This window comes from Amblyraja radiata, chromosome 7 (assembly GCF_010909765.2).
Source record: "Amblyraja radiata isolate CabotCenter1 chromosome 7, sAmbRad1.1.pri, whole genome shotgun sequence".
Taxonomy (NCBI): Eukaryota; Metazoa; Chordata; class Chondrichthyes; order Rajiformes; family Rajidae; genus Amblyraja; species Amblyraja radiata.
The window spans coordinates 12551017-12563488 of NC_045962.1; the positions used below are offsets into that span (position 1 = coordinate 12551017).

The window sequence follows — 12472 nt, forward strand, 5'->3', positions numbered from 1 at the left end:
AAGTGGCCTTGGGCAGTTTTGGAGTTACTTTTTTGTAAAACCTACTGAATATGAATTCCCTGAACAGGTCATTGCTGATTTGGAATCTGTCTTCCAATTCTCATTGTGTACAACAGTTTGTCATGCTGTTTTACTATTATTTTAACATAGTTTCTGCAATCTTCTTCTCTCCCATGATGATGTTATAATACATAAAATTATACTTTTTTTGCAGGCACAGAATAAAGGAAAACTGCCAAGGAATGAAATAACGTTTTTACCACAGTTACCTGCGGTAGGTTAGCAAAAGATTAAGGTTTATAACAATATATATATTCTGGAGATAGACACCAAATGCTGGAGTAACTCAGTGAGACAGGCAGCATACTGGCTGTATGTAACTCAGAGAGACAGGCAGCATACTGCCTGTCCCGCTGAATTATTCCAGGATTCTGTGTCTATCTTCGGTGTAAACCAGCATCTGCAGTTCCTCCCTACACATTTTGGATATGGATCATTATGGATTTTTTTAATCAATAAATTTGAAATGGAGCGTTTTCTAAATTTAATTTAGAATTTTCTCGATTTTGCTATTTGGATTATTGATCATGGATCAATAAATACCCTTAATTAATTCCCTTATGGATCAATAAATTCCCTTAATTAAATCAATGCTATTAATGACATGCTTGTATAGATTGAGTTGTATATGTGTATCTCGTTAATACAAGTTATGGCTCTCTGAGTAAGCCAAGATTTATACGAATCAGCTCGCAATCCATATTTCTGAGTGTCAATATTAAATATTTATATTATATTCAGGTGTGAAATTATAGTTTAAGGATTTTGATTATTTAAACTTCCCCAAAAATTAATTTAAGGAACTAATTAAATGGGGGCCCATAAAAGCAATGATATTTCTAGGATTTATTTACAGAGAACCCAATGTCTATTAGTTCAGCAAGCTGGGAAAAATACTAGGTACAAACATACTAAGAGGACTGCACTGGAAGATTATTTACTATTGTTTATTAGTAGATTAGAAATTTGTCGTAGAACTTTATCAGCTGCTTAACAGTGCTCAGTAATTTCTTGTCAAATAATCTTTGAAAGAATAACAGTGGCGGCACTGTGGCATAGCTGCCTTACAGCACTTGCTGCCTTACAGCGCCAGAAACCTGGGTTCGATCCTGACCATGGGTGCTGTCTGTACGGTGTTTGTATGTTCTCCCTGTGACCTGAGTGGGTTTCTCCGAGATCTATGGTTTCCTCCCACAATCCAAAGACGTACAGGTTTGTAGGTTAATTGGCTTGGTATAAATGTAAATTGTCCCCAGTGTGTGTAGGATGGTGTTAATGAGCGGGGATCGCTGGTCAGTGCTACTCAGTGGGGCGAAGGGCCTGTTTCCGCACTGTATCTCTAAACTAAAGTAAAAAACTAAAATCAAAAATTTGTATCCTTGATGGGAACATTTTCAAAGGAAAGTGACTGCTATATTTGTTTGTACAACTTTTCAGAGTCGGTCCAAGCCATTGTGGCAAACAGCATCACCTTCTTTCTTTCTCCAAACCGAGGAGGATGAACAATGTGATATATTGAGTAAGTTTGAACCCTTGGAGATGAAATACTTGTATTCAATTTTTGACAGGAATGTATCTTCAAATCCACCCGATTCCACCTCTTTTTTTCTCCACCAGTTTTCACGTACAGAATTGGTTAAGATCATTTATGAGGTTTTAATTTGGTTTATAATCAAGAGCTGAGCTCTGCTCTCATGGCAACTGTTATTAATACTGGGAAAGGAAAGACATGCAACAATTGAATAGCCTTCACTTGAGCTGGAATGAGAACTATGCCAAAACAGATGGTGAATGGGGAGGCAACAAAAGCTTTGAACTAGAAATGAAACGCATCGAACCAGGAAAAAAAAATTGACGCAATGAAGCAATGAAGTTATAGGAATATAAAAGGGTAGTTAAAATTCACATGAGGACCAATTATTGACAATGAGTTTAACTCCACAAACAATAATGTATATAGTGCTCAAATAAAATAAAGGTAATAATATGATGCATGAAACCACATGGTATAGAAGAAATAGTGTTGAGAGTAAAACAAATTGCAGGGTTTGACATATTTAGAAAAGATAATAAAAAAAGGGATGGAATAGGTTTCCTTATTAAGACACAGCATCATAATGCAAGCAGAAAAATGTGTTGCTGCCTCAATAAACACAATCTAGTGATTAAAGATAATCAAGAATAAAAACTGAGCTAGATACTACAAAAAGGAGGTAGAAAATGTAATTATGTTCAAGTTGTGAGTAATAAGATGGGCAGGCAAAGGATATAGATGTGTGAAAATGTACACCTCCAGTCAGGGACATTTTCTTCTCGGCTGTTATCAGGCAACTGAAACCATTGTCAAAGTTTGTTTCTTAAAAGCAGACAACAACAAACTGGTTAAAGATAAACCAAGCCAATCTTTAATCGATATCGTCAGACGGGAATGGCGAAATATACAATGAGCACAAACGTTGCTCAGAGCTTCTCGGGCTCCACTCGCAGAACAAAGGAAAGTTAGTGCAATTATAAATTTTTTCTATCAGTAAAACACTTCTACCAAGTCTGAATATGGCATGATTGAAAGATTCTATTGCCTTTCAGAATTTAGGAAAAGCTGGGTCCAAATCAAGCACATCCAAGAACAAGTTATTGCTTATCTCTGGAGCGTCAGCTATTTTTTTCAATCTTGGCTTGTTTATGGCCTTGAAAGAAGCACATGTTATTACGCAGTATTCTATCTTAATGTCTTTATTAAAAAGACAACCTGTCCTCCATACTGTGTTCCATATAATTTTGTAAACTATATTAGATTTGACTATTAGCTCTTTCATCATCCTGCCACAACTAGAGAGCAATCCTGAACTACTATCTACCTCATTGGTGACCCTTGGACTATCTTCGATCGGACAATACTGGCTTTATATTGCACTAAATGTTATTCCCTTATCATGTATCTGTCGACTGTGAATGGCTCGATTGTAATCATGTATTGTCTTTCCGCTGACTGGTTACATGCAACAAAAGCTTTTCACTGTACCTCTGTACACATGACAATAAACAAAACTAGAAGTAGATAAAATGAATAAAGAAATGTATTTCCTCTAATATGTAAAGGACGACTATCCAATTCGGTATGGAAAATCTGTGTGATTTGATTTATTTGTTGGATCCTGAAACTGTGAACGAATCAAAGAAATAAAGAACACTAAATTGGCGGAGAATATTGAAGCAATAGTCTGCTAATCAGTTTCTGTAAACAACTGAAAATGGCTTAAGTATGACCAATATCTCGGTAATAGTTTGGAGAAAAGTCGTTAGGTTGAGGTGTGTGGTTGTAGCAACCAAAGGTTGGGAAAATAAGCAAAGACAGTATTGGGAAATAATGTAGTGCAGCAATGAAATGCATTAAAAGTGTTGTTTAGTGTAATTCGATTAAATAAAATATTTTTTAAATGAAAAGGAATAAATATGGGAAACTGTTTAAAGGAATTTAGGGAAAATTAATAAAGAAAGAGGCACCTACAATGGATATGAAAAGCTAGAGAGAGAGAGAGAGAGCATGACAAGGAGACTTGAAAGAAATTAGGGAAAAAATCTAGTCATAGATTGGAAAGTTAAACAGCATTAAAACAAATGCCTCATTAAATAAATCAAATCTAATATAGACTGAAGCGCAGGGGTCTTCGGCCCCCTCTCCCTACCACCCTACTAGCCAATGAACAGTCACTAGAAAACAAAGTGGAGGACTTAAGGTCAAGGTTGCTTTACCATAGGGAGCTGAGGGAATGCTCTGTGTTCTGTTTCACAGAGACATGGCTCATCCCCAGACTCAGCGGTCCAGCATGAAGGTTTCTCCATCCACCGTATGGACCGTATGCAGGCATCTGGGAAAGGGAGAGGAGAGAGGAGAGAGGTCTGCCTCATGGTTAACTCTTCGTGGTGCTCAGACATGGCAGTTCTGTCTAACTTCTGCTCGCTGCATCTGGAACACCTGGCGGTGAAGTGCCGTCCCTTCTACCTACCGAGGGAATTCACCTCCATCATCTTGACCGCGGTCTACATCCCACCCCAGGCAGACGTCTGGCTGGCACTGGAGGAGCTGCACGCCGTGGTCAACCAGCACCAGACAGCCTGTCCCGAGGCGTTTACCACCGTAGCCGGGGACTTCAACAAAGCCAACCTGAAGAAATCGCTCCCTAACTTCCACTAACATATCTCCTGCAGCACCAGAGGATCAAACACCTTTGAGCCACTGCTACACGACTATCAAAGACGCCTATCGCCCTATCCCTCGCCCTCACTTCGGAAAATCTGACTATTCTACAGGTGCACAGTAGAGAGCATTCTGACTGGTTGCATTGTGGCCTGGTTCGGCAACTTGAACGTCCAGGAGTGAAAAAGACTACAAAAAGTTGTGACCACTGCCCAGTCCATCATCGGCTTTGACCTCCCCACTGTCGAAGGGATCTATCGTAGTCGCTGCCTCAAAAAGGCAGCCAAAATCATCAAGGACCCACACCATCCTGGCCACACACTCATTTCACCACTGCCATCTGGAAGAAGGTACAGGAGCCTGAAAACTGTAACGTCCAGGTTCAGGAACAGCTTCTTCCCATCAGGCTATTCAACACAGCAGCTAATAAGCTCTGAACTGCAAAAGACTATATTATTATTGCACTATATTTGTTATTTATTGAACTTTTTTTTCCTCTTCCTCCATTATGCACTATGTTTACATATTCACATATTTACATATTCTGTTGTGCTGCAGCAAGTAAGATTTTCATTGTCCCATCCGGGACATATGACAATAAAACACTATTGACTCTTGACTCTCCCCAACTCAAATTGCCAACCAAGCTGTCGTCTGGCCCACATCTCCCCCAATCACTCCTATCCATGGACCAGGTGTCTTTTAAATGTTGTAATTGTAGTTTCTGCTACTTCGTCCGGCAGCATGTTCCTGCCCCCTGTATGACAAAGTTGCCCCTTGGGTCCCTTTATAAAATCTTTCCACTCTCACTTTAAACCCATGTCTTTTGGTTTTAAACTTTCCTACCTGGTTTCTGTTCACCCTACCTATGCCCTTCATGATTTCATATACTCTAAGATCATCCCTCAATTTTATACAGTCCAGCTATAAAAATCCTAGCTTAAACCAGCCTTTCCAGACCCTAAAGGGCCTGTCCCACTTTCACGACTTAATTCAAAACCTCTGCCAAGTTTAAAGGACCTGGTGCTGATCCCTCACAGGGGTCCTGATACTTGCCTCCCTTTCTGTGTTCTTTGGAAACGTTCTAGTCTATTGTGTAACTTTAAAACAAAATCCAAAGTGAATTGTGATACTAATCTGACGCATATCAACTGTTGGTGCCCCATTCTTGCACATGCCGCCAGTATCCATCTCACTAGACTGGAGCTAATCCTCGCGATTAATGGGAAACTATTCAACATTCAGCAACTGCGTTCCAAATCCAAGGACATTCCAACGTCCCGATATGTAATGTGCAGATGATGCTTGCACTTGGAGGTTGAGGTTGATGCTGTTATTGACTTGCTTGCTGGAACACACAAGAAGACGGGCCTTGCAATCGATATCCACAAGGCCAAAGTCCTCCAGCAACCGTCAGCATTGTATAACACTGGCCTCTGAAGACTGCAGTGAAATCCTGGAAAATGTGGACCACTTTTCAAGTCCCGGGAGCCCCCAGTCAGTAAATAAATCGCTGCCTTCAGTGGGCCAGCACATCCTTTGTGGTTATAGATGTTTGACAATTAATCCATAAAATTTGGCAAATAATTGATTCCACATTGATGTGACAGACAAGAAGACTCACCAACTTCCAGACTGAAAGCATTCCGACATATTTCCAATGACTTGCAAACTTCTACTGATGCACTCATAGAAAGCATACAGCCGGGTTGCATCACAGCCTGGTTTGGGAATCGCTTTACCCAAGACCGCACAAAATCGCACAGTCGTGGATGTCACACAGTCCATCACACATATCACTCGTTCCACCATTGACTCCATCCACACATCACGCTGCCTCGGAGAAGCAAACAACATAATCAAAGATAGACACAAAGCTGGAGTAATTCAGCAGGACATAATCAAATACTTGTCATACCTCAGTTATTCTCCCTCCTCCGTGCTCCTGTCCCGCAGAAGGTACAGAAGCCTGAAATTATGCAACACGGGACTCAGGAACAGCTTCTTAAAGAATGTTCCAAGTTAGGGCACTGTTCGATTCACTTCTACCTCACTGACAACATTGGACTTTGTCTATGGAGCTGATGTGCTACAATGCTGAGAACTATATTTTACACTTTGTATTTTCTCCTTTGCTCTATCTATTGTACATGAGTTGTCTGTCTATTGTACCTGAGCACCGGCACACCACAGGGCTGTGTACTAAGCCCCATGCTCTACTCCCTCTTCACACACGACTGTGTTCCTGCATTCGACACCAACACCATCGTGAAGTTTGCAGATGACACAACGGTGATCGGGCTGAACACCAACGGTGATGAAACAAAATACAGGTGCAGAACCTGGCGGACTGGTGCGCACGTAACAACTTGTCACTAAACACCTCCAAGACTGAGGAGGTGATTATCGACTTCAGGAGGTCACAGAAGGCGGAATACGCCCCAATCTTCATCTACGGGGACAGTGTGGAGAGAGTGTCCAGCTTTAAGTTTCTGGGCACTCATATATCAGAGGATCTCACATGGTCCACCAACACCGCTGCGCTGGTCAAAAAGGCACAGCAACGACTGTTCTTTGTGAGAACATTGAAAAGGACTGGTCTGCCCCAACAGCTGCTGACAACCTTCTACCGGTGCACCACAGAGAGCATATTAACGTATGGCATCTCTGTGTGGTATCTCAGCTGCACGGAGGCGGAGAGGAGAGCTCTTCAGCGCGTCGTCCACAGAGCGCAGAAGATCATTGGGACACCGCTACCAGCCATTGTGACATTCAGATGGGCACTTGAATAGGCAAGACATGGAAGGATATAGTCCCGATGCAGGTGAATGGGATTAGTGTCGATGAGCAACAAAAGGTTGGCATGTGGGTCGAAAATCTCATTTCAATCCTATATGACTTCTATAATGTAATTAGATAGTGTGAGGGAACTAGAACAAGTTACATCCAAGAGATTTCTGAAAACACTTTTAATGGACATAATATTTTAGCCTGGCTGCTGTCCTTGGCCTCAACAAGGCTGTTGGTGCCTGCAAGAACCCCTGTACTCCTCTGCTTGCCATCTGCTACATTTGTTTGTGTACCATTAATCCTGTGAGACAGTGCACCGTTGCGCGTGATGGAATATGACGGAAGAACATAACTGCAACATTCAAGCTGGCTGCCATTGCTTGGTACTTTCCTGCACTAGTAATTTTATTAGCACGTTCTATTCATAATGTCAATAAACACAACTGTTTTGCTGCTTGAGAGTTGTTTTGCTTCAAATTGAAATAGCGGGAGATGTCTTAAATTTAATTCACTGAACAGAGTATCATTTCAAGTTGTTTTTATGTACCTGAACATTGAAATAATAACCTTTTTTGTTTACAGAGGGTTCACCGCCCCAAAAACGCAAACGGACCAAAGCCTGGGAATCTGGACCTTCTGGTAGCAACACGGGTGGCGGGACTCGATCAATACACGACGGAGCTTTCCAGCCCCAAAAGGATCGCGAGCATTTCAGAAGTGCTCTAGTTAATATTATTATGTAGGTGTATGCTCCAGTCGTGTTGCGTTTTAATCTTGTTGCTCAGTGCTTTTAATGCAATGTGGAATGATGATGCAGCAGCCTGATATTTCAACCTGTTGGATGTGTACTTTCTCCTGCATCTTCCCTATAGAGGGTTTCTGGTCTACACCCACCCCTCCCCCTCTGCCCCAAACTAAAAGGACAAGCTCAGTGTTACAAGTACTTTCAGGAGTGAAGCAATTAGAGCAGGGGTGGGGAACCTGTGGCCTTCTAGGCCTTTTGAATGAATCCAAATTTTGTAGAACAAATCCTTAGAACAAATTTTATTAATATATTTTTGCTCGTCCTTTATTATTTTTATTTTAATCTTAAAATAAACGTATTTAAAATACTAAAGAGTAAAAGAAGATTCAACAAAATAATCCTCCCCGACTGACGGCCACAATGAAAACATTAGTAAGTCATGAGGGCTATTTTAACAAAATAATGTACATTTTGAAGTATATCTAATTGAAGATTCTTGGATGCGGCCTTATTAGATTACAGCTTGCTTAATGTGGCATTCCAACATGAAAAGGTTCCCCACCCCAGGATTAGAGCAAACATGATCCTGAGTACAGTCCACACCACAATTTAATTTTTCATGTTGTAAGACTTTTTTCTCATTTTGGAAACATCCGGATTATGAAAAGGGAAACAGAAATAGAAACATAGACAATAGGTGCAGGAGTAGGCCATTCAGCCCTTCGAGCCAACACTGCCATTCAACAAGATCATGGCTGTTCATCCAAAATCAGTACCCTGTTCCTGCTTTCTCCCCATATGCCTTGATTCCATTTGCCCCAAGTGCTATATCTAATTCTCTCTTGAATAAATGAAATGATCAGGAGAGATGAAAGAGATAACTGTCATAACATATATATTTTTTGTATTATGGGATTCCACTATGAGATCATGTTGTTTTAAAGATCAATATTTAAAGCCTGCATAATCTGTAAGTGGTTAGTTGCATGGTCCAGAGATATGGCTAATGCAGATATTGTAAGCTCAGTGGAACTTTCTGGATTGAGAGGATGGTAATTGAGAGGAATAAGAGGCAATTTTCAGAGGAAACTAGTAGAAAGGTACAACAATCTGTATTTGGCACTCGGTATTTATAATCTGTGTGAACATGGGGATTGAGTGTAATGTATCCAGATTTACTGACAATATAAAGTCAGATGAAAAAGTAATGAAGACAAAAAGGAAATGCAAATGGACCTGGACAAATTAAGTAACTAGACAAGGATTTGGCAGATGGAAGTAAAGTGTGCAGTTATCCACATTGGCAGGAAAAATAGAAAAGCAAACTATTCTTTAAAACAGTGGCAAACAAAGAAAAGTTGGCATTTCGAGGGGTAATTGTTTCCTTCTGCAAGAATAACAACAATTAATAGTGCTGATGCAGCAAACAGGTAGGAAATCAAACGGAATGGTGGCCTTTAATTTTTATAGGGATTAATGCAGGAAATTACATCTGGGTGCAGCCTGAAGAAAGCGTTGCTGGCTAAGAACATGCTGGGCCTGATCAGCATGGCCCGAAGTAGGAACATTAGATGTGATAACATTGGGCCAATTTAATGGATATATAATTTCAGTCTGCCTGTTCCAAATAGTCTCGACATTGATGATGGAACATGTAGAAACTACTTCACCTGGTTGTCTGGGCCTTTGTAAGACTATGACTTAAGAGCGTGAAATAATTGTTGTTCTTTAATCAGAAGAAGAATGGTGCTTGTCATGCAAGGAGTGTCAAATGGTTCCTTGGATGGATTTCAGTAATGAGAGAATTAATACGAATAGGTTTATATTTACCCAATGTTAGAAGAATCAGGTGATTGTGGGTCACTGTATCAGAATAGTGTTCAGACACTTTGGTCTGATGAGATGCAAAATATCTGCACTTAAAAAGATCCTGGATTTGGAATTCTGTAACCTAGTGGTCCATGGGAATTTGGGTTGTTGATAGAATGTGTAGGAAGGAGCTGTAGATGCTAGTTTACACCAAAGAGTGACACAAAATGTTGGAGTAACTCAGCGGAATAGGCAACATCTCTGGATAGAAAGAGTGGGTGACGTTTCAGGGTCGAGATTCTTCTTCAGACAGAGTCAGAGGAGAGGGAGACACAGAGAAAAGGAAGTGCAAGGGGATGGGGTTCAAAGAAAATGTAGAATAGGTCATTGGTAGCTAGGAGAAGGTGACAACGAATCATACAGAGATAATATTTAATCAGGGGGAACAGTCAGACCGGTCGGAGAACTAAGAAGGGGGAGGGGGGAAAGCAAGGGTTACTTGAAGTTAGAGAAGCCAATATTCATACTGCTGGGGGTTGAGGGCATTCCAACCAACCTGTCTGACCAGTCTGAGTTGTTGATAGAGCTTGTTTAACTTTGTATCCAGTAATGTATTGACTAGTACAAGAATGTGAAAATCTTGAACCATTGTAATGAAAAAAGGGGTCAAATTGCTGAATGCCACTCTGCTATTCCAATTTCTTGTTTTCTAGCATTCTTATATTAGCTATTTTTTTTTAAATAATTAGCATCGATTTCCAATACAGGTAGCTTAACAGTGATATGGAAAATCTGGTCAGTTAATTTGGTGTACAAAACAAAATCACTTAAATTCTTTTGAAAAATGGCTTAAATAGTTTTTGATTAGTTTTGCAATTAAGTAAGGAGCAATTATTTCCAACATATCCTGCATCGAAAGAATTATTCCAATTAAGCTTGAATGATTTGACATTGAGCTGTAAGGCACACTTACGTACAAACAGAGGTTGGTTCATTTAGGAAAATTAGTTCCAAAATTAGGAACAGCATTGTTGTGCTTGTGGAAATATTTAAAGTGACATCAAGCCTTCAAATTAAAACATTTAAGTTTCAAGACCACCAAATGTTAAAAGTGCCTGGAAATTTCTCAGTTATTGTTGTCGCAGCAAAGCAACCTGGTTTATCAAACCCCTGACATGATTGCAAATTGGATGATAATCCAGCAGGAATTTGAGATGAGCAGCTCCCATTCTGATTGAAGGCAGAGAGAGAGAATCCATGTTTTTATTCCCCTTAACATGCATGGACCTTTCTGTTTCCCCTTCTTTCTTCCACCCCCACCTCCAATTGGGGAAACAGCAGTTCCTCTACTGGCGATTGATATACATTAGTGTTCCCAGCATATTATGTGGGTAACATACAGAGTGCCACAACAATCAAACCAATCTGAGACTTTATCCTTTTGAGGTCAACTCATTTTGGAGAGATGTGCAATGAAGAATGCAAAGCTCATTGTTTGAAGAGTTATTTTGCACAGGATACTAGCCAGAGATTGTCATCCATTTACTTAATTGGGTGAAGATCATAGCCTAGTCTTAACAATCTTAATTCAGTTGTGTGGCAGACTTGGGACAATGTTTGAATGTATACTATTTGTACACCTTTTTTAAAATGTACTCATTGTCAAGAAGATAAAGTTGTTCCTGACCTACAGTTATATTCAGATTTCCCTGTGTTTATCTCAAAGAACAATTTCATTTTGGCCATTTTAAATAATAGGCAACAAGAATGTGCAGCCCGACAGCCGCCTCCTTTAGATGAAACAGAACCGTCAACATCCGGACATCCTTCAGCAGCGGAGAAAGACATCCTTGTGAGAAACAGTGCTTGCAATCTAAAATGCTGTTAATTTTCTTAATATTTCTGAGAGTGGTTCAGACAGCAGTTTTATGTTTGGTATGTTTTGAGGTGGGGGCATACTTGTTTCTGCCACCACCCTTGCCCTTCAAGTTGCTGATCTAATTCAGTCTCTTTTGACTTCAGGGTTTGTCTGTGTGGAATACACCTATTCTTTTACCTCAATTGCAACTGTGTGAATCATGGTGTACTTTTAGAGATCTGTGGTGAGCATCATTGCTGACTGAAAATTCTTGGCTATTGAGGCTGAACCACTGCACGGATCTGCCGAGGTATCATGCCCTTAACATAGCTATCTTCAAGGGTAGACTGTACTACAATCCCTGATCAGCAAATTATTGACTGCGGAATATTTCATCAATGATACTTTAGGGGATTCAATCTCGAAACATAGAAACAGAAAATAGGTGCAGGGGTGGGCCATTCGGCCCTTCAAGCTAGCACTGCCATTCAATATGATCGTGGCTGATCATCCAAAATCAGTTATCCCGTTCCTGCTTTTTCCCCATAAGCAGAAAGTACTGGAAATACTTAGCAGGGCAAGGCTGGGTTTATGGGGTGAGACACGGAGCTAACATTTTAGGCATAACCTATTGACATGAGAGGAAGGCAGAGCACTTGTTAGAAGCCCAACAAGATCTCAGGGAGATAGACACAGAATGCAGGACAGGCAGCATCTCTGGAGAGAAGGAATGGATGACGTTTCAGGTTGAGACCCTTCTTCAGACTTGCATCTCCAGTGATGCTGCCTGTCCCGGCTGAGTTACTCCAGCATTTTGTGTCTACCTTTGATTTATACCAGCATCTGCGGTTCTTTCCGACACTAGATTTCAGGGAGAATGTACAAACTTCACAGGGATAGCCCCAGAAGAGAGAATTGGAGCTTTCACACAACTGTACTATCTGTGCTCTTCCAAATGTCAGCAGTATCAACTGTCTTAATGTTAATTGTGTAACCAAGGTAATTCTGTTGT

General features: G+C 40.5%; 1 protein-coding gene across 1 annotated transcript in view; it reads left to right on the forward strand.

The window, feature by feature from the left end:
• Window positions 1–12472, forward strand: part of dnah7 (dynein axonemal heavy chain 7) — a 234157-nt gene that overhangs the window by 5843 nt on the left and 215842 nt on the right. Inside the window, exons 2-5 of the mRNA XM_033023735.1 lie at window positions 215–274; window positions 1498–1579; window positions 7631–7787; window positions 11361–11454. Coding sequence (XP_032879626.1) covers window positions 215–274; window positions 1498–1579; window positions 7631–7787; window positions 11361–11454 — 393 coding nt within the window. The remainder of the gene's footprint in view (window positions 1–214; window positions 275–1497; window positions 1580–7630; window positions 7788–11360; window positions 11455–12472) is intronic.